The 27,184-nt window shown below is 38.2% G+C and overlaps 2 protein-coding genes across 7 annotated transcripts in view; one reads left to right on the top strand and one right to left on the bottom strand.

Moving 5' to 3' along the window:
• Positions 1–27,184, bottom strand: part of LOC129749980 (dual 3',5'-cyclic-AMP and -GMP phosphodiesterase 11) — a 427,967-nt gene that overhangs the window by 260,856 nt on the left and 139,927 nt on the right. The window lies entirely within an intron of this gene.
• Positions 17,653–18,522, top strand: LOC129741999 (uncharacterized). Its single transcript, XM_055733843.1, has one exon. The coding sequence runs from the start codon at positions 17,653–17,655 to the stop codon at positions 18,520–18,522; it is 870 nt and encodes a 289-aa protein (XP_055589818.1).

Below are 27,184 nucleotides of genomic sequence, written 5' to 3'. Positions count from 1 at the left end.
TAGTTTTTTTTTTTCATATCCTACGGTTACACTGCTTTCAAAGAAGCAGTCAAAAGCGCTAATAGTATGTAAATATAATAATTATGGAGAAGAATTGAATAACATCAAATATCTTTTCTAAGGTACACCTCAGGTTGATGCTTCGATCACATAAATTGTACTGCAAGAATCAAGGAATATTTTTCAACCAAAGTTATGGTTTTCGGCAATTTCGGTACATCTCTGGCAATTTTTGAATGACAAGTTTTGTTTTTCCAAACAACCATACAAATTCCCATACAAAATTAAAACTCGTCGCGCTATTTCAGGACTGGATGGATTGCTTTCAAAAATTTTATTGCTGTTTCTGGCAGCAAAAATAACTAAAAAAAGTTACGGGAAATGTAAAAATTAAAGAACTTGAAATTTCCATACAAAGCCTGCAGCGGGTTAGTACCCACTATCCCCTATTTTTCAAAAAATAAGAAGCCTTTCAATGAAAATTTCATCCACTATCATAACTTTCTTGTGTTCCAATTTTGATAAAAAATTACTTATTGATTGCTCCAGCTTTGTTTTATTCGCATTGAATGTGAGCAGAAATTCACTGTTTTTATACAGGGAAAAAAATCAGTTAAATTAACCAGCTGGTAATGATAAACTTGCTTCTGTTTGAAATATGATGAATATCAGTCGAAATTTGTTCAATTTAAGTCGTATTTCATATTGAGTTTCAATGCAATATTCCCGTCTTATTTCTTGAAAAACCAGTTTAAACAGTTTCAGTTGTGTCTTTTGGGCAAAATCACCAGTTGTTACATTTTCGTAAAGCATGAAAAGACCCTGGCTCCGGATTGCCAGCAGTGGAGATGTTTTATTCAGCTCTAACGTACATTTCTTGATTTTCTTGAACAAAAAGTGTTTATTTTTAAATTTAATACGATTTAATTAGATGCTGCAAAATTTAAATGACGTTTTTCTCGTTTCGAGAATACTGCTAGTTTCACCTGAATGAAATGTTACGCGAGGATTAAATAATGAATTTGATTATAAAATTGCCAAAAAATGTCCATTTCTGTGTTGTTATTTACATAGAAGATGTATGGATTGACCAATGCAGGAGGTCGTTGAATGCATTGATTGTTTGATGATATAGAACTTATTTAGCCGTTTCTGTTCCAACTTGATAAAAGTGTTTTGAACATTGCTTGAATCGTGTCTAATTAAGCATTGATTTTGAATGGGAACATTCATTTCGAAGTTTGGTGGTTATTCTAATGTAATCGCGTTATGTAGAAATTCTCAATGCTTCAAATTGATAATTAATTGTTTAAGTTTTGTTGTGATGTTTATTGATTATTTATTGCATGGATTATGTTGTTTTTTTTATGAGGTTAATATGGGCCCCCCCTTTGAAAAGTGCAATAGTTGTATGTAGATTTTGTACGGGAGCCCCCGCTCCAAAAGTCGGAAGGTCTTCAAACTATCATACAAACCATCTTGGGCCAAAAAAAACTCTAGGGTACCTACCTAATTTCACGTTATATTTACCTCCCATTTTACGAGGTGATGTCACTAAAATCGTTTCCATTTCAATGTATATAAAAAATGTATGGGACCCCTCTACAATACCAAAGTCAAAAAGGTCATTTGTTATAACTAATCTCCTGTTAGCAACAAATAATAGACAAATACCAAATTGAATTAAAATCGATCAACAATTGTTCGAATAATTTTGTTTTACACGAGTATTTTGTACGAGAGCCCTTGGTTTTAAAAGTGACTTGATTAGAGTAAAAATAAATAATTCACCGTGTCAAACATGCACAAAATTCCATGATGACCTCATGAAAATTCTATGAGTTTTGAGGGTTTTTTTTTATTAATTTTAAATGGAAGTCTCCCGTTTCAAAAGCGATACGGGTAATTTTGAAAAATAAATCAACTTCTTTTGTTTAAATTGCTTTTTAACCAATTTTCAAGAACATTATCTGAATACCGTTCAAAATGTGTCATATTTTATGTTGATTTTATATGGGAGCCCGCCTTCAAAACAGCTAGAGGGTCTTGAAACAATTACAAAAACCATCCTTGACCCACAAAACGCTCGTGTACCTATTACATTTCAAGTCATTATGGTCACCCGTCACGAAGTTATGGTTCCTCGAAAAAATAGCCTTAGTTTTATATACAGTTGCGTTAAAAAAAGAATGAAATCGTGTGAAGCTGCGCACGATTTCATTCTACTTCCAACTTTGAGAAGCTGCCATTTCTTTTTCGGTTAATATATTTCCATTAAGTTTTCACACAATCTAGTTCAACTTTTTAACTAACCATCTACAAAATTTGAAGTCTTTACAATGACTGGAAACAAAGATACAGCTATTCCGGTAAAAAAAAAATTTGGAATTGCTTAACTAAATTTACTGTATCTTTGACAATTTTCATTGAAAAATCTTAAAATTTGGTTAAAAGATGTTAAAATGTTTGATCTAGTACCTGGCCTAGATTTGTCAAAATCGATGAACGCGATCAAAAATGGTGCGGGGTATAAAATAAGGTTCATTATCGCCCAACAGACGATTTCATTCTTTTTTGGACGGGTGTTTGTATGGAAAACATCGTAATCAATGTGAAATCAACGAAATCAACATGAAAAAATATCAACCGAGTGAAGAATGGCAGCTTGTCAAAGTTGGAAGGGGATGCGCAGCTGTATAAGATTTTATTCCGATACGCACTTTTGTTGAAATGAGGAATATCCTTTCCACCTCGAGTGCTCGTTATGTCCATAATTCTCCTAAATTTCAATTAACACGAGTATATAACTAGTTATAGTAATATGGACCTAGACAAAGCAGATGTTTTTTACATTATGATAATATAAAAATGAAAGATAAACGGGAATTGACTGGGGTAAAAACTAGAAAAACTGCACACATGTATCTAGTTATATTTTAAAAATATGGGAAACTCTATTTAACTCAATATTCTATCAAATAAATAACATTAACAGTTTGTATAGTAATTCAACAACCTTGAGAACTGTGGAAAAAGCACACATTTATGAATTAATCTAAAGAGTATAAATTTTCACGTTTTTGAAAGGTAATTCAATGTTTACGACTGCATTCATAATCGAGAAGAACATGGCATAACAAATCTTCAATCCCCATGAAAATGGGTCTAATCCGGTATGCACATCCAGTCGCTCCGGGCAGCAACAAAACAAGAGAAAAAAAAACTAGTTGATTTCCTAATCCAAACTTAATGTGTATTTTCCGAAACAAAGCTGTCCGGAATCAAGTTCCATCAAAGCCATTATTTGTTTCGAGAGTAGATATCCTTTGGTTGGACAAAAAAGCACTACCTACAACAGCAAGAAGGAAGGGAATGGAACGTGCCCGGTTTTGAGTCAGGACTTTTTTCAACCTTCGTTTTTCACATTTCTGTTCCCGTTTTCCTAAACTTCTACGCCCGGAAGGAAGTTTTCCATTTGTAACGCCTAGCCGACACGTGCGAAATCGTAAAAGAAGATCGGTGCCAAAATTTTGATGTGATTCTTGCAGATTACGTTTTTCAATCATGTTCGAAAAAAACCTGGCTCGTGTTTGAATGAATTTTTTTTAGAAGAAGATGTCTCAAAATGGTGGAAGAAATTTGTCCGTCTCGTATATATTTGTTATTCTCAAGAACAATGGATATGCTACTGAAAATTATTTCGACTTTGAAATGATTTCCCCAAAATAATATGAATTCTTTCAGAACATAGTTTCATCGCATGTTCCCAAACTGAATGGAAATTTTCGGTTTGAGAATTCCTAAAAATTGACAAGCTCTATACCAATCTGATGGTAGAAGTTGCAGGATTTTGTGGTGGAACCGAGTCAGTAGGGATTAGCAAAGTGCATTTGCCAACACTTATTCCTCCGAAGACCCACATTTGGCTTACGAGGAGATGCGAAAACATTCAAATGCGGTTTGGGTGAAATATTCTGAAAGGACATATTGAAAAAAAAACTTGAATGATCTTTTACCGTCAAAAACAGGTACTGTAAAATATAGATCAAATATAAGATTTTACGGAGTAAGGGTTCAAATACAAAAATTATTATTTGGATTTAGAGAGTTGATTAACTAAAGGTTCCAACAATAATAAATTATGAGAGGATTATTTGTGATGTGTGTATATTGTAATTATTTTGCGTTTTTAGAGCCAACGATGGATACTAACGTAGCTCAAAAATGCTGTTTAAACATGAAGGAATAAGGCTGGAACAAATATCAATTTCTTCTTTTGTCTTATCTTCAATATTCTCAGGCTGTCCTCTCAACTCGCCTTGAATTTTCAAGCTGTCCTTTCAACTCGCTTGATATTCATGCCAATAAGCTCAGGCTGTCCCTTCAACACGCGTTTGGATTTTCAAGCTGTCCTTTTAGCTCGCTTGAAATCCTTGTCAATGCGCTCAGGCTGTCCTCTCAACTCGCCTTTGAAATCCAAGCTGTCCTCTCAACTCGCTTGATATTCTCTTTTATATTCTCAGACTGTCCTCTATACTCGCCTTTGAATCTTCAAGTTTTAAGTTTATTCTCAACTCGCTTGATATTTATGTCAATACGCTTAGGCTGTCCTCTCAACTCATCTTTGAAATCCAAGCTGTCCTCTCAAGTCGCTTGATATTCTCTTTAATATTCCCAGGCTGTCCTCTCAAGTTGCCTTTGAATCTTCAAGTTTTATTCAGACTCGCTTGATATTCATGTCAATACGCTTGGGCTGTCTTCCCAACTCGCCTTTGAAATCCAAGCTATTCTCTCGAGTCGCTTGATATTCATGTCAATGCGTTAAGGCTGTCCTTTCAACTCGCATGATGTTCTCATCAATACACTCAGCCTGTCTTCTCAACTCGCTTGATATTCTCTTCAATATTCTCAGGCTGTCCTCTCAACTCGCCTTGAATTTTCAAGCTATCCTCTCAACTCGCTTGATATTCATGCCAATAAGCTCAGGCTGTCCCTTCAACTCGCCTATGGATTTTCAAGCTGTCCTTTTAGCTCGCTTGAAATCCTTGTTCAGGCTGTCCTTTCAACTCGCCTTTGAAATCCGAGCTGTCTTCTCAACTCGCTTGGTATTCATGTCAATATGCCCAGGATGTCCTCTCAAATTGCCTTTGGATGTACAAGCTGTTCTCTCAACTCGCTTGAAATCCTTTTTTAATGCATTCAGGCTGTCCTCTCAACTCGCCTTTGAATCCAACTGTCCTCTCCGCTCGCTTGATATTCTCTTTAATATTCTCAGGTTGTCCTCTCAACTCACTTTTGAATTTTGAAGCTGTCCTCTCAACTCGCTTGATATTCATGTCAAAAAGCTCAGGCTGTCCCTTCAACTCGCCTTTGGATTTTCAAGCTGTCCTCTCTACTCTTTTGAAATCCTTGTCAATGCGTTCAGACTGTCCTCTCAACTCGCCTTTGAATCTTCAAGCTGTCATCTCAACTCGATTGATATTCATGTCAATTCGCTCAGACTGTCCCTTCAACTCGCCTTTGGATTTTCAAGCTGTCTTCTCTACTCTCTTGAAATCATTGTCAATACGTCCAGGCTGTCCTCTCAACTCGCCTTTGCAATCCAAGCTGTCCTCTCCGCTCACTTGATATTTTCTTCAATAATCTCAGGCTGCCCTCTTAACTTGCCTTTGAATCTTCAAGCTGTCTTCTCCAATTTGCTTGATATTCATGTCAAAACGCTCAGGCTGTCCTCTCAACTCGCTTTTGAAATCCAAGCTGTCTTCTCAACTCGCTTGATATTCTCTTCAATACTCTAAGGCTGTCCTCTCAACTCGCCTTCGAATCTTCAAGCTGTCATCTCAATTCGCTTTATATTCATGTCAGAACGCTCAGGCTACCCTCTCAACTCGCCTTTGGATGTACAAGCTGTTCTCTCAACTCGCTTGAAATCCTTGTCAATGCGTTAAGGCTGTCCTCTAAATTTGCCTTTGAAATCCAAGCTGACCTCTCAACTCGTCTTTGTAATCCAAGCTGTCCTCTTAACTCGCTTGATATTCTCTTCAATACTCTCAGGCTGTCCCCTCAACTCGCTTTTGAATCTTCAAGCTGTCCTCTCCAGTCGTCTGATATTCTCTTCAATACTCACAGGCTGTCCTCTCAACTCGCTTTGATTTCTCAAGCTGTCATCTCAAGTCGCTTGATAGTCATGTCAATAAGCTCAGACTGTATTTTCAACTCGCCTTTGGATTTTCAAGCTGTCCTCTCTACTCTTTTGAAATCCTTGTCAATGCGTTCAGACTGTCCTCTCAACTCGCCTTTGAATCTTCAAGCTGCCATCTCAACTCGATTGATATTCATGTCAATTCGCTCAGACTGTCCCTTCAACTCGCCTTTGGATTTTCAAGCTGTCTTCTCTACTCTCTTGAAATCATTGTCAATACGTCCAGGCTGTCCTCTCAACTCGCCTTTGCAATCCAAGCTGTCCTCTCCGCTCACTTGATATTTTCTTCAATAATCTCAGGCTGCCCTCTTAACTTGCCTTTGAATCTTCAAGCTGTCTTCTCCAATTTGCTTGATATTCATGTCAAAACGCTCAGGCTGTCCTCTCAACTCGCTTTTGAAATCCAAGCTGTTCTCTCAACTCGCTTGATATTCATATCAATACTCTGAGGCTGTCCTCTCAACTCGCCTTTGAATATTCAAGCTGTCTTCTCAACTCGCTTGATATTCATGTTAATACGCTCAGGCTGTCCTCTCAACTCGCCTTTGAAATCCAAGCTGTCTTCTCAACTCGCTTGATATTCTCTTCAATACTCTCAGGCTGTCCTCTCAACTCGCTTTTGAATATTCAAGCTGTCTTTCAACTTGCTTGATATTCATGTCAAAACGCTCAGGCTGTCCTCTCTACTCGCCTTTGGATGTACAAGCTGTCCTCTCAACTCGCTTGAAGACCTTTTCATTGCGTTTAGGCTGTCCTCTCAACTCACCTTTGAAATCCAAGCGGTCCTCTCAACTCGCTTGATATTCTCTTCAATACGCTTAGGCTGTCCTCTCAGTTCGCCTTTGGATTTTCAAGCTGTCCTCTCAACTCGCTTGAAAATCTGAATACCACGAGCAATCTGTTCTTAAGACTTGCTAAATATTGCAGTTTTCTTTTTATTTCAAGCTCTCTACACTCTCCTCCTTAGCTGCTCCGCGGATTTTTCAACCTGTTCAGTTGAGTTCACCTATAACATTTAAAAGAATAACTCTTTGATCGTTACAATACATATAAAATTTCCACTCAGCCTGGCTTAAATTTTGTAATAGTTCTCTTGTTAAACTGTGTGTCACTGGAATATTAAACGGATTGAGCTCGGAAAACGGTTATTAGATTACAACAATTGAAACGAACAAGCAATTCTGCATCATTTGAACAGCTTTCTGATCCAACAGCTTCTAGGGATGCTCTAATTAAATTCAATATTCCTGTTCCTAATGAGTTCTGTGGAAAATATCTCTACCTATGGAGTTCCCTGCCACAATAAATACTCTCCTACGTACCTTGTAGTTAGATACGATTCGATTTTAATTGAATACCCCCAACATAATTGATACACGTGCAATTGAAAATCGAAATTTACATATGCGTTATGGAGGGCTGCTGCAGAAAAACAGCAGCTCAGGTGCAGGTCATTCATGAATAATGGGTGCTGCCTTGTGCAGTGGAGGTGAACAACGGAAATTTTTTTTGTGTGTTTTAACTGTACAGTAAATATTTTTAGAAGGAATGCCACCAGATGGCAGAACGATAGACAACATCTCTGTACATATCCTAGAAAATAACATGCATTTGAATCGGGATGAGCTGTGACGCATGTATTGGAAGGTGCTATACCAAAAGCTTATTTTACATTTTGGGGCCTCGATTGGTAGCCGGTAGGAGGTCTCACCTGAAAAAAGAAGGAAAAAAGAAAAAGCTAGTAAAATCGTCATAAATATTTGAATAACAAACATATTTTGAATCACAAATGGAAGTATTTCACTTGTATAAATTTGAAGTAAAATATTAAAAATCATCAAAAAAAATGTACCGTTATGAAACCTGTTGATCAAATATTCATTGGGTTCAACGTTCTCCATTTCGAGTATTTTTCAAACATAAAACCGAAACGATACGAAAATATCAATGCCTTTTATCCACGCCAGGTAACAAACCCAAAAGTGCATCAATTATTTGCAAGCACCCACTCGAGGGGAGGAAAACGATATCCTTTTGAGCTAAAATAACGGAACTCGCAATCGTATCGGATATCATGAAAATGTGCGACCGAGTTCGAATTGGAAACAACATACACAGTTCATGAAAGAGAAGGTTCCCACCGATTTTTTCCGCATCGCATCAACATTTCCGATGCGTTTGCATATCGCGGGCCGCCCGACAAAACAATCGTCAGACGTAGGTTTGTGTTGTTGTGTCGTTTTCCTGCTGCTGAACTCTTGCAGGAAAAGGTCAGTAATGGCTGAGTAAGCAATGTGTGCATCGAGAGTTGGTTTGAAACTGTTGGTAGTTTTTCATTTTATTTTTTTCTATCGACGTTTTGAATTTGATTGGATATATTTAAAATGTGAAATACACGAGATATGGAATTCTGGGGAATATCTGTTGTTGTTTCATGATATTTATTAATTCAAAACGATTAATACATTAGACTGAGTCGAATTGGTGTCTTTTTTGAAATTCTCAAACCCAAGGGTCTGGAAAGCTTCATTTTGGCTCAAAACTCATCCATGATTTTTTGTAGAATTTATAAGTAACGTTTACATGACTAAATTTGAACTTCTATGTTCGTATGGGAAAATTGAATATTTTGTACTGAAAAATCATCATCATTGTTGTTTCTTCTGTGGAACCTAGCCTGCTAACGGTTTTGTACCAATTTAAAAATTCTCTGATGGAAATTTTCCGCTGAAAAGCTTTGTCGAAGACCGTAACTTTGAATTTAACTAGACAAAAAATTTAATAGGTCTTTTTTTAAGGACTACTTTTCATGCGATACTTAGTGAGACACCAGCAGTGATGTCAACTGAATTTATTTATTTTCAATGCCAAAAGACATACCCCTATTAAATTGCTAATAAATCTTATAAGATACGAAGTTACGGTAGAGGAGAAAGTTGTTTAGCGGAAAATTTCCTTTGGAGAATCTATGAATTGGCACAAAAACCATAAGCAGGCTCCGGTCCACAGAAGAAACAACAAATTTTCCCATACAAACATAAAAGTTAAACGTTACTTAAAAAATCTGCAAAAAAATCTTGGATGAGTTTTGAACCAACACGAAGTTTTTCAATATTTTTTTTAACATTACACTTGAACTATTTATTTTGCAAGATATTTGTTAACGGCTTAGTGACAGCCATGGAAGAATCAGGCTTTTTTCAATCGTACATTTACAACATACAATTAATTTTTGTTTGCTCTACAAAAATGGTTGTAAAAAATCCAAGGTCATTTGTTTAATTTCTTTTTCTCGCAGCTAAAATTACACTCTTTCAAACATTTTGAGAGATGATGACTCTTTCATTTTTTTTCTTGAAAATGTATAGGGGAAAGTGCGGATACTCAATCCTTGGGAACATAGGTGGCAAAACTTCTCAGATCGAGAGCATTCACATCCGCTAATGAGGAGAATTCCCTTCTCCGGAAAAATCTGTAGCGCATTGTGTTGAGGAGAAACTCAGAGCTAACTAAGTTTATTCTTGATACGTTCACGAGAAAAGATGCTGCTCTCCGAATCAAAGGTCCCAGATTCCAATTGATTTTATAATAAAAACAGTTTAACCTCTTAAACCAATGGTAATCTTCGGTTCAGATGATATTTTTAACGGTGTTTTCGGTATAAACTACAAACCACCTAACTTCTCATCTCTTCTGTTGCATAAATTGAGGCGTATACTGCACCGCTATTTCGCCTTAATTTATGCAATCTAAGAAGAGCTGCATTGTATTTTCACCAATCTACTGATGTCCTGAAAAATCCTGTTTTTGTTCTTCGCGGTGTCCTGATTTTTTGACTAAACCACCTGGCACCTCTTCTTCGAACGCTACCTTTTGCAAGTAAAAAGAATCCAAAACAGATGACAGCAGTGGGCAGAAATTGTTGTTATTTTTTCTACGTTATGTGGTGAGAGTCCTACGAATACCACTGGATATATGGCCATAGCCGCCGATCCAAAAGTGGTTTCAGAGAAACCACGAATAGAAGAAGAAGAAGAAGTGGTGGGAGTCCATATAATTTTTTTCTTAATTTACTCTGAGGTGTATGACTGAAACACTACGGCGCTCTTTGTTAAGAATTCTCTTTCTCCCATTCAGATGCGAACGCTCTCACACTTGCCGTCCGAGTCACTTACAGCTCGTGTATACTCGGGTAACGAGCGGAGCACGATCAGCGGAAGAGGATTACACTTGGAAGCCGAACGGAAAACAGTGTTGTTTTCTCCCGGCTCTTTGTTGTTTGAGAAGAGCCGACCAACACTGCGTGGGGATACTTGATTCCTCAGCTATATCTCAAAAATAGAATGTTTTACATAGATCAAATTTTCTAGAAAAAAAAATGCCAAATAGAACTAAACAAAAAACCTTCTTTCTCAAAAAAATTGAAAAATTATATCTTTTGAGTTATAAATAACACTTTGTTTGAAAAATCTAACAAAATGTGACTTAAAGATTTTTATTATCTATTTAAAATATTTTCGACATGAAAAAATTATAATAGAAATAATTACTGCAATATGTCAAACTTTCTTAATGTCATATTTTCAAAGCAATATTGAACTCTCAATTTAAAAAAAAAGTTTTTCAAAATGTATGTTGTGAGTTCAATTCACCCCTCGAATCGAAAAAGATATATTTTTCTTCTGAATGGATGTTGATCTTTGTTATTTGGTTGATTTCCACTTTGCTCGGTACTGTTGAAGTCACATAGAAATTTTAAGATTGAGAACATTTTAAAATCAATTTTCATACTTTTCTAATTTTATTTTCCAAATTTTCTAAAATCAGTCAATAAAAAGGAAAGTTTAGTGGCAAGAAAACGTTAATTTTGAAAACTGAGTGGAGGGGGCGGGGGGGTTTTCAATTGCAAACGAGACTTGTCGGCTTGAATCTTGAAAATTAGTAATAAGAGACGAATATTGAAATTAATTAAATTTTCTCAATATACTCTACTCTTGATTATTCACTGCGAAAAAATGTTGATAAAAAATTTAATGTCGTAATTTGTTTATTTTGTAGTTTAAAAGTTATCACTTTAAGAACTCTTTAAAGAATCTTCCGATAAAAATGTCAATTCACAAATGAAAATAAAACACACGTAGAAGAAAATGTTAACAAAAATGTACAAATTATCTACAATATTTTTCCTAGGTATCTTCATATAAGCGAAAAATTCTCACCAAAATTTTAATGATTCTCATTTTGCAACAATTCGTTTGGAAATCCAAACATTTATTTGAGAAAAATGTTTTTCAATAGTTGCTATGAATTTAAATTTAAATTTTATTTTTTTGCTGAAGTAATTTGCTAAATCGTGATTCGAAAATATCGAATTATTATGAATTCTTATTTCAATACTTCAATTTATAAATATAAATTTAATTCTTAAATAAGATTATCAATATACAGGGTGGCCATCGAGTTTCCATTTTCAAATTCCCGGTTTTTTTCCGGGTTTTCCCGATTGAGATTTTATGTTTTCGTCGTTACAAAATACGCAAATGAATATGTCCATCCGATATTTTTACCAAAACGGAAGGTATATAAGTCAAATGTAGAAGTGTGAGAGGACTTTATTATTTTCAGTTTAGTCTTGAAACTCAAAGGTTATTCAAACTACTGTGATCGTACGGTAAGAAAACAAATTTTGTTGTCTGAACCTTAGCTGAAAACTGTTTCCTTCTTTCCAGTCTTTCATACCATCTTCGCTTTATATAAGAGAAACTGCTATATTTTCATTATTTGCATGGATAAATCATAGTTTTGATATGATGCCATATAATACTTTTAAAATTTCAACTTGAAATACTGAATTCTTCTAATGAAATCTACTGATTGATATTCTAATATTTTTCTTCTAAAGTTCTTATAACAGATTCAGATGAATTTTATTCATGATAAGTAATCTGGTATATACTTTATTTCGGTTCTCATATTGAAAACTGAAGCATGTTTTTGTTTGGATCCTTTAACATTTTTATTAGAATGCGCTGAGTTCTAAATTTTCTGTCCTATCTCAAAAATGCATGATTTTATTCGATTTTGCATGAACAAGAATCGTACGTCTCGGTGGCCGAGTGGTTAGCGTGGTAAAACGGTGATCGCTGGTCCACTGATAGCATGAGTTCGATTCCCATCTCGGTACTGGCTGTTAAATGTTAATCTTAAGTTGTCCGCGTCATTTATTCAGTCTGTAAGCCTAAATTGGTTTAAGACGGTGTATGTCTTTAAAAAAAAAATCACACAAAAACTCGGTCTCTTGTTACATTCTTCTGCTTTCTGTGCGTTTTTCAATAAACCAAACAAGATGGTGGCATTTTTTTCCGGCATTTTTCCCGCATAGAACAATTCCAGATTTTCAAAAGTTTAAATTTAACTTAATATTAAAAGAAAATATTTTCGGAACCAAATAAAATAAGTACTTCGGGGTTATGTTGTTTGTCAAGCATTTGATTTTGATTTTTGAATTTACGTTTTGATAGTTTCTAACAATATCTAGTGTTTTAGTACATCAAACACAAACAAAATATTAGATTTCTTTTAGAATTTTTTCATATCAATTAAATGAAAATTTGAAGTATGGTTATGATTATTTTTGATTTTTGAGGTATTTTAAACTGAATTGAAAACAGCTGAAAATAAGTAGGTACGTAAAAAAATTCTCATTGTTCAATTTGTTTAAAAACTACCTTTGATCATTAGATCTTAGTAAAAATTACTTTTCAGAAAATTTTTCTACCGAGTCCATGTTCCATGAAGTCTTAGGATGAATAACTGAATTCATATCACTCTTTTAACGTTCTATTAAAAAACTTTTTTTTATTAAATTAATCTGAAATTTAAGTCAGATCCTTCAAAATAAATCCCCCAATTTAAATGTGTTTGTAAGATTTCTGCTAAATTTTCCAAGTTTCGTTTCAGCAAAACGTATTTTTCTTAGATAAAAATGAGCTCCTGATGCAGACTTGAACTTCATCAATTCTGGAGTAGTGTATAATAATAATTCCAGTTCCAGCTCGAATCTTAGTTTTCGAGATAGGAATTCAATAAAAAACTGTCTGTCTTCAACATATGAATTCACATCAGAACTATGAAGTCGCGGCGTTTAGATTTTTTTTAAATTTCTTTCACTTATTCCTTTATTCAGATTTTTAAGTTCTTTTTTTTTCCAAATACTCGCAAAAAAAGTGCACAAAGTTTAAAAGCTTTAATTAATTATCGCTATAAAAGATAACTACCAAGACTTAAGGTGTTAAAACTGCACAGTTTTGGAACGTTACGACCTTTTTTGTTCGACAAAAGTATGCACTGAGTTCTAAAATCTAAATTTTTCAAATATTTCCGACTTTTCTCGGCATTTTACTCATTGATTTATAAACCAGACAATTTCCTGCTCCTCTCAAATGCTTAACAATCCTGGAATAAACAATTAAAGATTGTAAAGTTTCTGAAAGAAAGTTCCGTCATGAAGAATTGAATGTATTTGAGGAATTAATAGGATTTAATAATCCGGAAATAATTTTCCCGGTTTTGATTTGAAAATCCCGGTTTTTTTCCTGGTTTTCCCGGTATCAATTTTAATTCCCGGTTTTATCCCGGTTGTCCCTGTTCGCTGGCCACCCTGAATATCATATTCTTAGGTATGATCCTTTGGGAACTTCGTTTTTATTTCTTTTTTTTCTAGAATTCAAGCTCTCAAATTAGATTTTTAATCTAATTTGAACTGAATCAAAAGAAATAGAAACAAATTTGCAACGAATGGTTAATGAAAAAGAAAGTGTAAAATCGTATTTAATTTATCAGAACAGCAAAACGTTGTTTGATGACAGAGATATGCTCGAAATGAAATTGCATGGTTTGCATGATCCCCAAATTTTTTCCGAGGGGTGAGCTCATACTTTTGATCGATAACTTAGGTATCTATTTTATCTATTTAAAGCACTTTGCAAAAATTTTGAACAAAATTTATCAAATGTGATTTGATATACATGAAAAAAAAAGATTCATATGCAACTTTGAGCTAATCAGGTTTAAATTTAAAGTGCGAATATTTGGAAATTTTTAGACTATGAGCCAAGTTTAAGTCATGGTCAGTTTACATTTTGCCAAAAACATACGAAAAAGGTTTTGCTTATCGTCTTTAGAATGAGATCAAAAGCAATGCAATGTATTATTAGTTGACTGAGATATTGCCGCACAAATTTGCTTGTTTTTGAGGGGGTGAATTGAAATCCCAAACTTATGGCCGGAAGTATATATGGTCAGCAAATTAGAATTCAACACTGTAAGTACCTCAACAAATGTTATTTGGTTAAATTCGGTCTAGGAGATTGCTCTGACAGTAACAGTTGTTTTAGTTTGGCGGACCGACATTTTTGCAATCTTAAGCCTTTAAGTCAGGGGTGAGCAGTAGGGTGTCCCAAAATTGCATAACTTCTGAGAATCTGGGGGTTCACCCTCCAAATGGTAGATAAGGATGTGCAGAACAAACTTTTGTATGGGGCCGACTAAAAAAATCATGTTTAGAGGTTTCGCAAGCACGATCTTTGAAAAAGGTCCGCTTTCAAAAGATTTAATTTCAAATAAATTCTGGATCCAAAAATTTTCATAAAATTTATATATTTTATATTTTTTAAATTTTGTTTGAGTTTGATACTACACGTAAAAAAAAATGAACCAAATTTGTATCAAAATGTAAAACAAGCAAGCTATTTCCAAAAAAAAATTTTTTTTTGGTCCAAAAATTTTGTATTCAACTGACCAAATTGTGTACCAAGCGTAAAATATTGTTGATACCAATGCCATCAAAAGATGCGGATTTTTGTGCACTTGAACTTAGCTGAACAAAATATATTGTTTGTATCATCGTGTGAAAAGCTATTTACGGTTTAATCCTCAATGAAAATCACAATTTAGGATATTTTTTAATTAATTTTATTAAATTTGTCTTAAAAAAAACCTACTTTAACATCAAAATACTTGCAAAAAAGACTTTTATGGTTGAAGGGAGTCATCTGAAGGCAATATGCCAAATTTGAGCGGAATCAGACAACAGAAAGAGGTTGCATTGAATCTCAAGTGTGAAAGGGATTCTGAGAAATAGTGTTCTAAAGAAGCATAAAAAACTTATTTTTCATCATACATTTTTTTCTTTACCAATCAATTGCTTGATTGTGTAGATTTTATTAAAATTTTAATAGCTTGCTTGTTTTACATTTTGATACAAATTTGGTTCATTTTTCAGTTTTTACGTGTAGTATTAAACTCAAACAAAATTTAAAAAATATCAAATATATAAATTTTATGAAAATTTTTGGATCTATAATTTATTTAAAATCAAATCTTTCGAAAGTGGACTTTTTTTTCAAAGATCGCGCTTGCGGAACCTCTAAACATGATTTTTTTAGCCCATACAAAAGTTTGTTCTGCACATCCTTATCTATCATTTGGAGGTTGAGCCCCCAGGTTCCCAAAAGTTATGCAATTTTGGGACACCCTAGTGAGCAGCCTTTTGAACCAACGCACAATGAAGAAAAAAGTGTTTAAAACGCGAAGAAATTCAATATCTTTCCTCCTGCATGAACTAAATCTATGAATTAATACATTCCTCTAATTAAAATGTCCGGAAAATCGATCGGGCGTAGTTTCAGGGGCCGCACGAGCTTAAGAACGGAGATATATTGTCTTTTTAACCCCTAATTCCCCTATATTTTGTAAACAATCCAGAATTGGACTGTTTACAAAATATTGGTATTGGTTTACAAAACATTGGTTTACAAGTATTTGGTGATTTGGACCAAAAAATTATGAAAAAATAGACCTATCTTGAGGGATTTTTCCGCGGAATCAAATGAAGGCAGTTGGAGGTACCTATCGCGCTTCAGAAATGAAATTATGGCTGATTTTAGCCTCAATTTCTCTATATTTTTCAATTAATTATGAAACAAGTTAGTACGTACTTGAAATTTATGGACCAAATGTGATCTTTCTTGTGTGATTTTCTCGAAGAAATCTAATCAAGGCTGTGTAAGCTATAACATTCATAGGAAAATGGAGTTATGATTATTTTACCCACAATTCCCCTTCATTTTTCACATAGTTCAGAAAAAAGCATGTTCGGGCTTAAAAATTTGAATCCAATGAGACTTATCTTATGAGGTCTTTTTCAAGGAATCGAATAGAGGCTGTTTAAGCCACCGCACACATCGGAAAGTGGAGTTTTTAATAAAATTCAGAAAAAGCTTGTTCGGACTGGAATATTCTGTATCGAATAAGACCAATCTAGTGTGATTTGTTTAGAGAAATCTACTGAAGGCTATTTGATCCACCGCACGCATCTTAAAATGAAGTTATGGCTGAAATATTTCAAAAATGTGTGCGGTGGTTCAAATAGCCATTTGTATCGATTGGAATTTTGTGTTTCAGACGTCATTTCTCTTACATGTAAGTTCACTAGTCTAAACCAAATAAAAAATGTACATGACTTATATGCAGTAAGTGTTTAGATATTAAAATTAATGACCAATTTTTTTTTCAAAACTATCCAATACTCAATACAATACATTAATTAAAAATTATATAATAGTATTATTTTCAAGAGTCACGATTTTTTTTTAAATCATCCAACTAAAATTTGAAGTAATTTTTGAAGTATTTTTGAGGAACATAAATACTTTTTCTTTAACTCCAGGTGCTTAATGTTTTTTTCAAGTTGATTTAAAAACTCCCCCGTTAACTATTTCAACACTCCCGAAATTCTACCCTAAGGGATGGTAGAAACCATTTTTTTTTTTCACTCTGTTATGTTGTGAGCCTACTTTATTGTTTTTTTTTATTCTTTAATATTTCATAATCGGCAGTTTACATGTTTATTGATAGAATAACAAAAATTCAGCTACCCGGGTGCGTTTAATTCAACTACTGCACATCATTAAGGTTGCACTGAGAACTCCATAAACAAAACCAGTAAACCACATCCAAACACTGAAGCGCCAAATTTCAGTAGCACCTAGCATAAAATGCACAAGTCTGAAACGAGCGTTCTATATTTATAAACAAAGCCTTTGGAAGAACAAACAATTTTGAACTCATTATTTCAGGTCTAAGTTTGAAGCTTCGTCCATTCTGAGTCTGGTTATGTAACAGGCGGTTTAAAGTTTCAAAAAGGAGTAATTTTGGATAAAATAAAATATATTTATTTAAGCAAAGCTGAACTTATCATGACCTAAGGAAAAGAATAAACATTAGAAATGTTTGCGACATTTTGATTTCTTAAAGTTACATCATCCGGTTACACAAATTTTTGGCATCCCGAAGTCACGTGGAGAATAGATTAAGACCTCACATATAAATATGGAGACGATTTTCCAGTAATTCAGTGATCTCTCCCGAAGAGTGCGCATTCCAACACGATGAAGTTCCTGGTGCCACTGCTTTTTTTGGCGATACATTCTGCATCGGCACAATCGACCGTTTTTTGGCAGTACACCTACTACAAGAGCTTTTTGACCAGCCTCCGGGAATGTGCCGAGTACTACGAAGTGTCTAACTGTGATCTGAACGCCTACATCGAGGCATCCTACCCGAGCAATGAAATTGTTAAAAAGCTGATCCGCTGTACTCTGTACGGATTGGGCGCTTGGGATGACAACGCTGGAGTTCAGGAAAACGTCATTCAATCATTCTTTATTCCGGCTCTGGAAGATACCTGCTATCTGGATCGCACCAGGGAATGTTTGAAGAGCATTGAATGTGGCAATGTTTACGACAAAGCTTACGGTAGCTTCCAGTGTTATTACAATCACTTTGGGAATCTGTCTCCTGATGAGAAATTTTTGCCCCTCTCCGGAGAAGAACTCGGACTGTTGGCTTCGCAAACCTTCGATATTGCAGATCTTCCCCAATGTGTCCTTCAGAAATACGCTAATGGACATGTCCTTGATCAGCCGAGTTTCCCATTTGTGCTGTTCACTTATCTGGTGCGAGGCGGCTATTATAGAATCGATGGAGGACTACAGCTGGGCAACATGTTCGTTCAATGGGGGAAATCGGAACTGTTGACACCGGAAACGCAACAGTGTGTAGAGAAAGCAATCCACGAATCGGGTGATTCAGCTCAGGTTGACATAGTTCATCGCATCTACAGCAGCTGTCTTGGGGAAATATTACATTTGGATCAGGTGCTTGAAGCAAATGCTAAGCTGCTGCGAGACGAAGAAGATGTCAGCTGTAGCTGTAACGTTTGTGCAGATGCCGAAGCCCCGATATATAATAAGGTTTAGTTATTCGAACTGTTACTCTCCGTTTTTTTTAAATATTGAAAAAACTTAGCAAATAAATGATTCTAGCATATTGAAACATATTTTTATTCATCCAACGAACACTGATTTTTATAGGATAATGAAGATTGATGTGCTTTTTCATGAGGAATTAAAATGACGTTTAAAGGAGACAGAAGTTATTTACCTACTGGAACATAAATAGTAGAAAATCTTGGATTGAAATACCTCAACATCAAATGAGGCTACATTCAAGATTGAGATAGACTTATTTTAAAAACTTTACTTGTCTTTGGAAAGCATTTCGCACTTGCTTTGTCTCGGCAAATCTTGTATACATTTTAGCTTCTTTTTTTCTTTCTTTGGACAACATGTGGAACTTCAGTTTACCATATTCTTCAAATTTGTTTTCTGGTCCAAACATTCTCTAACCCATAAGAAATTTAAACAAATCTGACGAAAATTAACTTGATCCTTAAACTAAGCTTGATCCTTAAAACTGGAAGCTGGAGTATCAACTTCCCACAACTGAAATTGTGTTGTGAGTTAAGCTTTAGAAGAAGAATACAATGAGTTTGGGCAGACCTTCGGATAGGGCAAAAACTAACTCTTTTTTTTATACAAGATGGAAATTTGACTTCAGTGCCTTTTAAAAGAGTTATTGGATCGCGCGGTAATGGGTGGTCGTCGGAGAAAATGAAATTTCTGGTGAAATAACGTGGTTTGGTGGTTTTTCTGTGCGTGAAGTGTTGATATTAAGTTGAAAGAGGTGTCCATCTTGAAAATGGCAGTGAAAATTTTGTTTTGGAATTTGATTGCTTTTGTTCTTCTTTAAAACGTCAACACAAAGCTCCAAATTGAAGTAACGAGTGTAACAGGCGTTACTTGCAATGAGTTGCATGGTAGTATTGAATGCAACATTGCACGTGACAGCACGGGTCAATACGATGACAAGAGCTTATCCAATAGGATTTTCGACGACGAATACGTTGGTAACTGGAAGGTTTTTTCTCGCCAGAATATTATGTTTTTATTTATTTAGAGTAATTACAGCGTGTGTTTGGTTTGAAAGCGACAGTGAAAAGCAAAAGAGAATGCGCGTAGGCATTCTTTTTTTTATTAAAACACGAGAATTTGTGCTCCACATGGTCAAACCATTTGACAAAGTAAAATAACATGTTTTAAATGTTTTGAAAACTTCAATTATTTTGTTTGTATCATTTGTCTCTTTAAAATAAGTTGTTAAGTTTTAAAGAAAATTAACAGTTAGTATTTTTTATATATTTCGACATTTAATTTGAAGCGAATGCGTAATTTCGTAATTATTTGATTATTTCATTTTTTGAAAAATTTTTGAATAAACATTTCTGATCATATTTTTACATTTTATTGTTATTTATTATAAAATGGTTATATGTAACTTTCATTTATATTTGAAGATGTGCATGGAAGAAAATGAAGGACACTACTGTATTGATATCTGATATGAACAGTATCGAAAAGATAGTTTGCATAATTCATATCGCTAGTCGAATAAATCCATTACCGTAAGTTGGGATGGAAAGGACCAAAACGTCCCCATGGTGATTTAATTGTATTTGCATATTAACTTTTATCCTTTCAGATACGTATCCTTTTAAAACAAAACACCATTTATAATTATTTTTATAATTCATACATATAATCGTATTATTCAGACTTTTTGAGTAATTTTCCTTACGGCCATATACTTTCGTTTGGGGTAGGGATATTTTCAGAGGGAATGCATCTGGGGATAACCTGAAGAAACTATAGCAAGCGGAGTGGGTTGCCAACCATTGTAGGTTTCTGAGGGTTGGATGCCTTCCTTCGACGAACCATCGGCCGTGGAGGCCCTAGAATTTAATTCGAAGGCCAAGCCACACATACATAGACAGGACCTTGCTACCGATGGGGGAACCATACATACATACATACATACATACAAGATGGAAATTTGACTTCAGTGAGTTTGTTCCACTAAAACCGCTTTGGACTTCGTATGCCAGATGTGCCCTTCAGTTTCACCCTATGATACTTTCATCAAGGGGTAGGCTGTGCTCATGCACTTATTCATCTAACCCTTTTCCTTTTTCCTCTTTCTTATTTTTGATCTTTTTCCTTTTTCCTCATCCTTCTTTTCCTCTTGCTCCCTTTCCTCTTGCGCTAACTAATAAACGTATTAAATCGTGCATTATTTGCGAGATTTCGTCGATTTAGCACACCAATGCTGTTCGTCGCGACACATTTCACTCACAACATTTTTAGCGTTCAAATTTCGAAGTTGTTGATGCCTTGAAACGAAAGGAGCTCCAAGCCGCTCCTCCGTATCGTACTTTCGACAGTGTTACATTCGTTAGGAGACGTCTCTTGTTACTCTTTGGACCATGGAAGTTCGACATAATCAAGGCCAATGAATCGATGACTTTTGATGCACTTTCACCACAGTATTTTAATTTGCGCACCAAAACATAAGCGATTGTCGACCATCACTCCGAGGTATTTCAGCTGCTGTTTGGAAGATGCCGTGTATCCTTCAACAGTATGTGCGGCACAACTCTTTTGTTGGTCTCGAGCAGAACATCGGTTTTATGGTGAGCTTTCTGAAGCTTAACTCCCTCCATCCAGATGCTGTTACTGCCTCGATGTCATGGGCACCCGCGTCGTACGGGGTTCCGGACACTTTTCGTTCGGCGACCTTGGGCCACCGAATTTCGCTAGTGCAACTCTATAGGCATGGCCCCATGGGTTATCATCTACGGTATTTTTATTAGTTGATCGCCCAGGTGGTAAACCCTGTTTACGGACTGCATTCCAAGGCACGGTGAGCGACCGAGTCCCCCCCTAGTATGCTACTCTGGGTCCATGGGTGCAATTGGACGACTCATGATACCAGGTACCCCAAGTCCACCTCGAGCCTTTGGTCATAATTCCCATCCGGACCTGCATCGAATGCTGTACCCGAGATGGGAGACCAAGTCCGCGCTTAAGCGCTCAACGGCAAACTCCAGTTCGAGCCAAAACTCCAGTATATATACCCTGCCTCTTGTTACGATTCAAGACTAAGGACCTCTTCTTTAACGACTCGAAGTCCGGCCTTTATTCGCAACTCGAGGCTCGCTTAGTTCCCACGACTATCGTGCGCTCCGCCTCTGTTCGAGACCACTGCAAGAGACCAATGACCTTCTCCTCTAACGACTCGAGATCTTGGCTCCGCTTGGTTTGGCTCGAGGCCTCTCCTCTTTGCCCGTCCGTGTGCCGATCGAGAGCAGCTTATCCTAGACTCGCACCTGTCACAGCACAAGTCCGGGGCTTCACGAAAAACTACTCGGATGATACCTAGCGAAGAATACATCATACACCGACTCAGGTGACTCACCCGCCGACGACGTGAAGTCACCCTACCCGAGAGTATATGCGGCGTAAATACTCTTCCCCCTACTAGTTCGACTACGAAGAAAGTATACTCTTATCCCCGCAGCTTCCCTCGTAGGGAGCGCGTTCTACTCAGATACTCCACGGTGGTGGAGGTATCCTACACAACGTTAGCGACGTACCTAACAGCTCGGCATACGCAGATGGTAGAGTCTTATCTTTGTATGCTTTACTGCCAGGATCGGACGCACACTACTCAGGTTCTCCCCGACGAAAGGGCATTCTACTCCGACCGTGGTCCGGTCTTCCTCTTCCCTTTTGGCTGGCAACCCTAGGCTTTTTGCCCACCGTGTGTCGAACCGAGAGCAGCTTATCCTAGACTCGCGCCTGTCACAGCACACGTACGTGTCTTTAACGCTTGCGACTCAGATGAATCCCGACGGTGATGTCATCCTACCCGACTCGAGTGGCTCATCCGACGGCGACGTGAGACCACTTTACCCGAGATTACTCCGCGACGTGAATACTCTTCCCCCTGCAAGTTCGACTGCGGAGAAGGTCATGTCTTATTCCCACAGCCTCCGTCGCAGAGGGCGCGTTCGACTCGGTTACTAGGCGACGGCAACTTTGGAGGTATCCTACACACAGACGCGCGACGTACCTAACAGCTCGGCATACGCAGAAGGTAAAGTTTTATCTTTGTATGCTTTACTGCCAGGATCGGACACATACTACTCAGGTGCTCCCAGACGAAGGAGTCACTCTACACCGGTCGCGGACTGGTGCTGGTTCCAACTCCTCTGCAGGGCAGTCATGATCCGGGTGAACCCATCGCTGACCACGCGCCAAGTATTAGGATCCTGACACATCCTCCGTACTATGTTGTCGGCTGTCGTATCTGGTCCGCAGGCGGCAAGCATGTTAGCACGTACCCCTTCGAACCTCGGACAGTTGAACACTACGTGCTCAGGGGTTCTATTCTATCACCGCATGTTGGACAGGATGGCGAGGCCACGTGTCCAAACCGATGGTGGTACTGCATGAAACATCCATGACCAGTCAAGAACTGTGTCATGCAGAAATCCACCTCTCCATGTCTCCGGTCCATCCAGGATCCGATTTTAGGGATCAAGCGATGGGTCCACCGTTCCGAGCTGTCCCACTGGTGCTGCCAGTTGGACATCGAGACCTCTCTGGCATGTTTCCGCACGTCAGGCATGTGCCTGTGCTCGTAGCAGAAGATATCTTCCTCTAGCAAGACCGAGATGGGCATGACTCCCGCCACAACATCAGCAGCTACCGAGGACACCGTTCGGTATGCGCGGATTACTCGCAGCTTCATCAGCCGCTGCACACTGCAGAGCTTTTGTAGGTTACACTGCCTGCTTAAGGCTGCCGCTCCGTACCGCAAAATGGACGAGGCCACACTCGCCAGGACCCTCCTTTTGCTGCAGCGGAGGGCTGCTGTCGCCATCTCCTTTTTTTAGGCGTAGTCGACGTGGGCCGTAAAGCTCAGCCGGTCGTCGATCATTACCCCCATGTATTTGATCGCACGCTTGGATTCGATTGTGCACGGTCCAGCTGCAATCGTCCTTGATTGTGCTGAGATCAGGTTTGTGATCAGCACCATCTCGGTCTTGTGGTGAGCCAGATGTTAACTCTTGGAGCGCATCCAATTTTTCACCATCTCGATAGCTACTGTGGCGAGTAGCTGGACCTCTTCGGTTGATGGGCCCGATGCCAGGAGAACCACGTCATCGGCGAATCCCACAAGTCTCTCTCATTCTACGGGCTGGCATAACGCTCTCTAACAGTTCTCTTTGCTTGTTTTAACAGCTCGCTTAAGTGCCACCCTGGCTGCTCGGTAAATGGCACCTCTCGCTTCTCTATCGGCTTTGTTTCTCATCCGTTGAGCTCGTCGTCTGGCTGTTTTAAATGTTTTGCTACTGGGCATAGTCATGTCGCACACCGCTACCATCATTTTCGTCAGCTGCTCAGCATTATGGACCTGCGATGCTTCCTGCATGTTAATAGCTTCGGTGCACACTTCCTTATCGGAACCTTTAGTCTTCCATCTCCGCTCATGGAATGGCAATACTGCCATCGGATTTCGGTCTTCTACGCTGTAACGTATCGCCTGGTGATCGCTGTGCGTATAATTGTCACACAGTCTCCAGTTCATGTCAGTTTTTAGTTATGGGCTCGCAAAGGTGATATCTATCACTGACGTTCTGTCTGGTATTCCATGCTTGCGATAGGTGCTGATAGATCCAGTGTTGCACAGCTCAACCTCCAGTCTCGCGAAGGACTCTAGCAGACTGTGACCCTTAGGGTTGCTGCACCCCAGTTAACCGCCCAAGCGTTGAAGTCTCCTCCTATCACTACAGGGGTACTTCTTGTCAGTTCGTGAACTAGTTCATCCAACATTGTGATGAACGCCCCGATCGTCCATCTTGGTGGAGCGTAGCAGCTGCAGAAGAAGATGCCGTTAATTTTAGCAATCACAAATCCGTCCCAAGAATCTACCACTATCTCCTGGATAGGAAAACGTCCCGTGGCGTAGATAGTAGCTAAGCCAGACCTGTCCGCTGTCCAATTACCGTTTCCAGACGGAATTCTGTATGGTTCTGATAAAAGCGCCACATCACACTTCCTTTCGCTTACCGTTTGCTCCAGCAAAAGCTGTGCGACCTCGCTATCGTTGAAGTTTAGCTGGATTACATCCAATTTTGCTGGCTTGCCTTTGCCTTTTTGTATGCCTGGCAGTCCAAGCCACCAGTTTCGTGAGCGTTGTCAACCGCCTGCTTGCACAGCACGCATTTCGGTTGATTTTTGCAAACTCTAGCAAAGTGTCCTTCTTCATCACATATTCGGCAACATCATGACCGGGTCGGGTCCGTTGGTGACCAAAGTCCCAGCAATTAAAGCAGCGTTGCATTTGTTTCGGTATCCTGGGTGCGGTTCTTAAGTGCCCCACTAACCACCCAACTCTAACACTCCCTGCCGTCAGTAGAGTATTGGCTGCTGTTGGCGGGAGACGAATCGTCGCAATCTGCATTCCACCGTAAGCCTTACTCAGTTTTATAGCAACTGATTCGTTGCTCATACCAGGTATGCTGGAGAGTGCTTTCTCGAGCTCCTCTGCAGTGGTAAACTCATCCAAGTCCTTGCATTCAATAGATGCGGCCTGCAATAGTGCTCGGACAGTAGCTTCATTGGCTAGGGTGCTTTCAACAAGCTCCTTGAAGTCGGCGCTCTTTAACGTCGGGTCTTTTTTTAGCTCGAAGAGCAGTTCGTCTTTTAGGGTGCGTCTTGTTTTGGTGACGCTCTCGCCAAGAGCAGATAATTTTTTCTCTGCGTGAAGCTTCTGGTACAAGTCCGCATACGTTGTGCCATCTTTCGCTTCCACGATAAGGGCAACGACCCCTGGACATCGTTGAGGTTTTGGTTTTGGGGGTGGTTCTGGCTTCATGACGGCCTTTCTATTCGTGTTCTCCTTTCTATTACGAACCATTCGCCAGCTTCCTGCACTGCTTTCACCGTCTGCATCCGTAGTCCGTACCCCTTCTTTTTTTTGAAGGAATCGTTTACGACGGGCGAGTCGGGATCTCTTTTCGCGGTTCTTCTCGGCTTGGACACCTTCGAAGGTCTTTGAGAAGCAATCAATTTTCCTTCCCCAACCCTTCTCCGCAGCCTCGGCTTTCCGCACCGTTCGTTCTTTGACGGCACTCTGCAGAAGCACTATCAATGTTTGCACCCAGGTCTAGATGTGCGTGTGCACGTTGTTGGTACTTCGCACCAACTCGTACATCTTGTCGACCATGTCGGTTGCCTCTAAAAGGCCACATTTTATTATGCCCCTTGGTGCACCTCTTACTGCAACTGGAAACTAATGAGGTTTTCAGTGTACCTATCTGCGGCCGAGCTTCTTCCCGCTTCCTTGACAACCTCCCTGCCAATCTCCTTTCCAAACTACTTTGCTTAGTAGAGGAGACCTAAGGAGTCTTTTTTTAGCAAAGACCTCTGTCTGCGTTCTTCTACCTTCTTCTCCTTCGTCCGAGCTAACATCAGTTGTCTCGAAATTACTTCTGTTTTTGATGTTGTTGTTGTTTTGTTCCATGTTAAGTTCCACGTGTAACTAGGAAAATATGCGGTCCACTGCGCTAGTGTCCTGCTTTAGCGCAGCAAGGACTTCATAATGGTGGGGCGCGTCCTGGTGCCCCACAGGCTACCGTTTGCGACTGACACATTTTCGACCCGCCAGCCTTCCATCTCATCAGCACGGCATAGAGGCGTTTCCGAGCCCCCATGAGCGGCACACTTTGGGCAATCTTGGGTCGTTGTATCCAATAAGTTCCGTTGAAATTGTTCAAGTTTATTGCGTGTTTCTTCATCGATAGAGGTGTTCCGTCAGTTCCGTTTGCGTAGTCCATATCCATTGCATGTGTTTTTATAATAGGGGTATCAGTTCCGTTTGTAAAATCCATTTCCGTTGCATGTGTTATCATTAGAAGGGGGGATAGTTCCAATCTATTCCGAATGAATAATCAAAGTTCGTTTGCGTAGGTCTTTAATGGGGGGAAAATAGCTAAATTTAGTCGTCTCTTACGACATGGGTCAGTCAAACCGAAATTCAAACTGTCGATGAGAATCTTGACTGGGATCAATTTAAGACGCTGGCTTCAAATCGTCGAAAGTGGAGGTCTTTTAACACGATCCTATGCCTCGGAGGATCGGCGTGGGAACATTAAGTAAATGTTGCCTTTATTACAACTTTTCGGTGGAAAAAGTGGTTAGCCTACTCGTCTACTTTAAGGCGTTATCATCATCTCAAGGTGACCAAGAGTGATGAGATTCGTCACAATTTTATTACATCAACTTTTTCAATACGAGCTGAAAACCAATATATTATATATTCCTAAACGGGAAATGTTTTCACTCGTTCACTTTTTGCAAGTCATTAAGATAAAATAACGAGCTGGTTTAAATCCATTCAAGGTCTGTAGGTTAACAGGTTGCGCTGACATTGAAAGTTCACCGAATTCGATGGCACATGTGTGTATTGTTTACGCTTGTTTTGTTTATCAACGGATAAGATAACAACTCAAATGACGGCCTATGAAATAGAGAGAAACCAACTTGAAGGGTGAAAAAAATTTGGAATCGGTTTTTGTTTTATCTAATGCCGTTTTCGTTTTCTCCACAAGCGCGGGGCAAAACTTTTTCTGAATAAATAAACAGAATCGTTACCCGGGACGATGCAAATATATTG

Source organism: Uranotaenia lowii, chromosome 2 (assembly GCF_029784155.1).
Source record: "Uranotaenia lowii strain MFRU-FL chromosome 2, ASM2978415v1, whole genome shotgun sequence".
Lineage (NCBI taxonomy): Eukaryota > Metazoa > Arthropoda > Insecta > Diptera > Culicidae > Uranotaenia > Uranotaenia lowii.
Note: the sequence above shows the minus strand (reverse complement) of the source record. Positions and strands in the feature narration are given on the sequence as shown.

Bases quoted from the DNA above. Each gene is read 5' to 3' on its own strand.
- LOC129741999 (XM_055733843.1), top strand. From the start codon at position 17,653: ATGAAGTTCCTGGTGCCACTGCTTTTTTTGGCGATACATTCTGCATCG.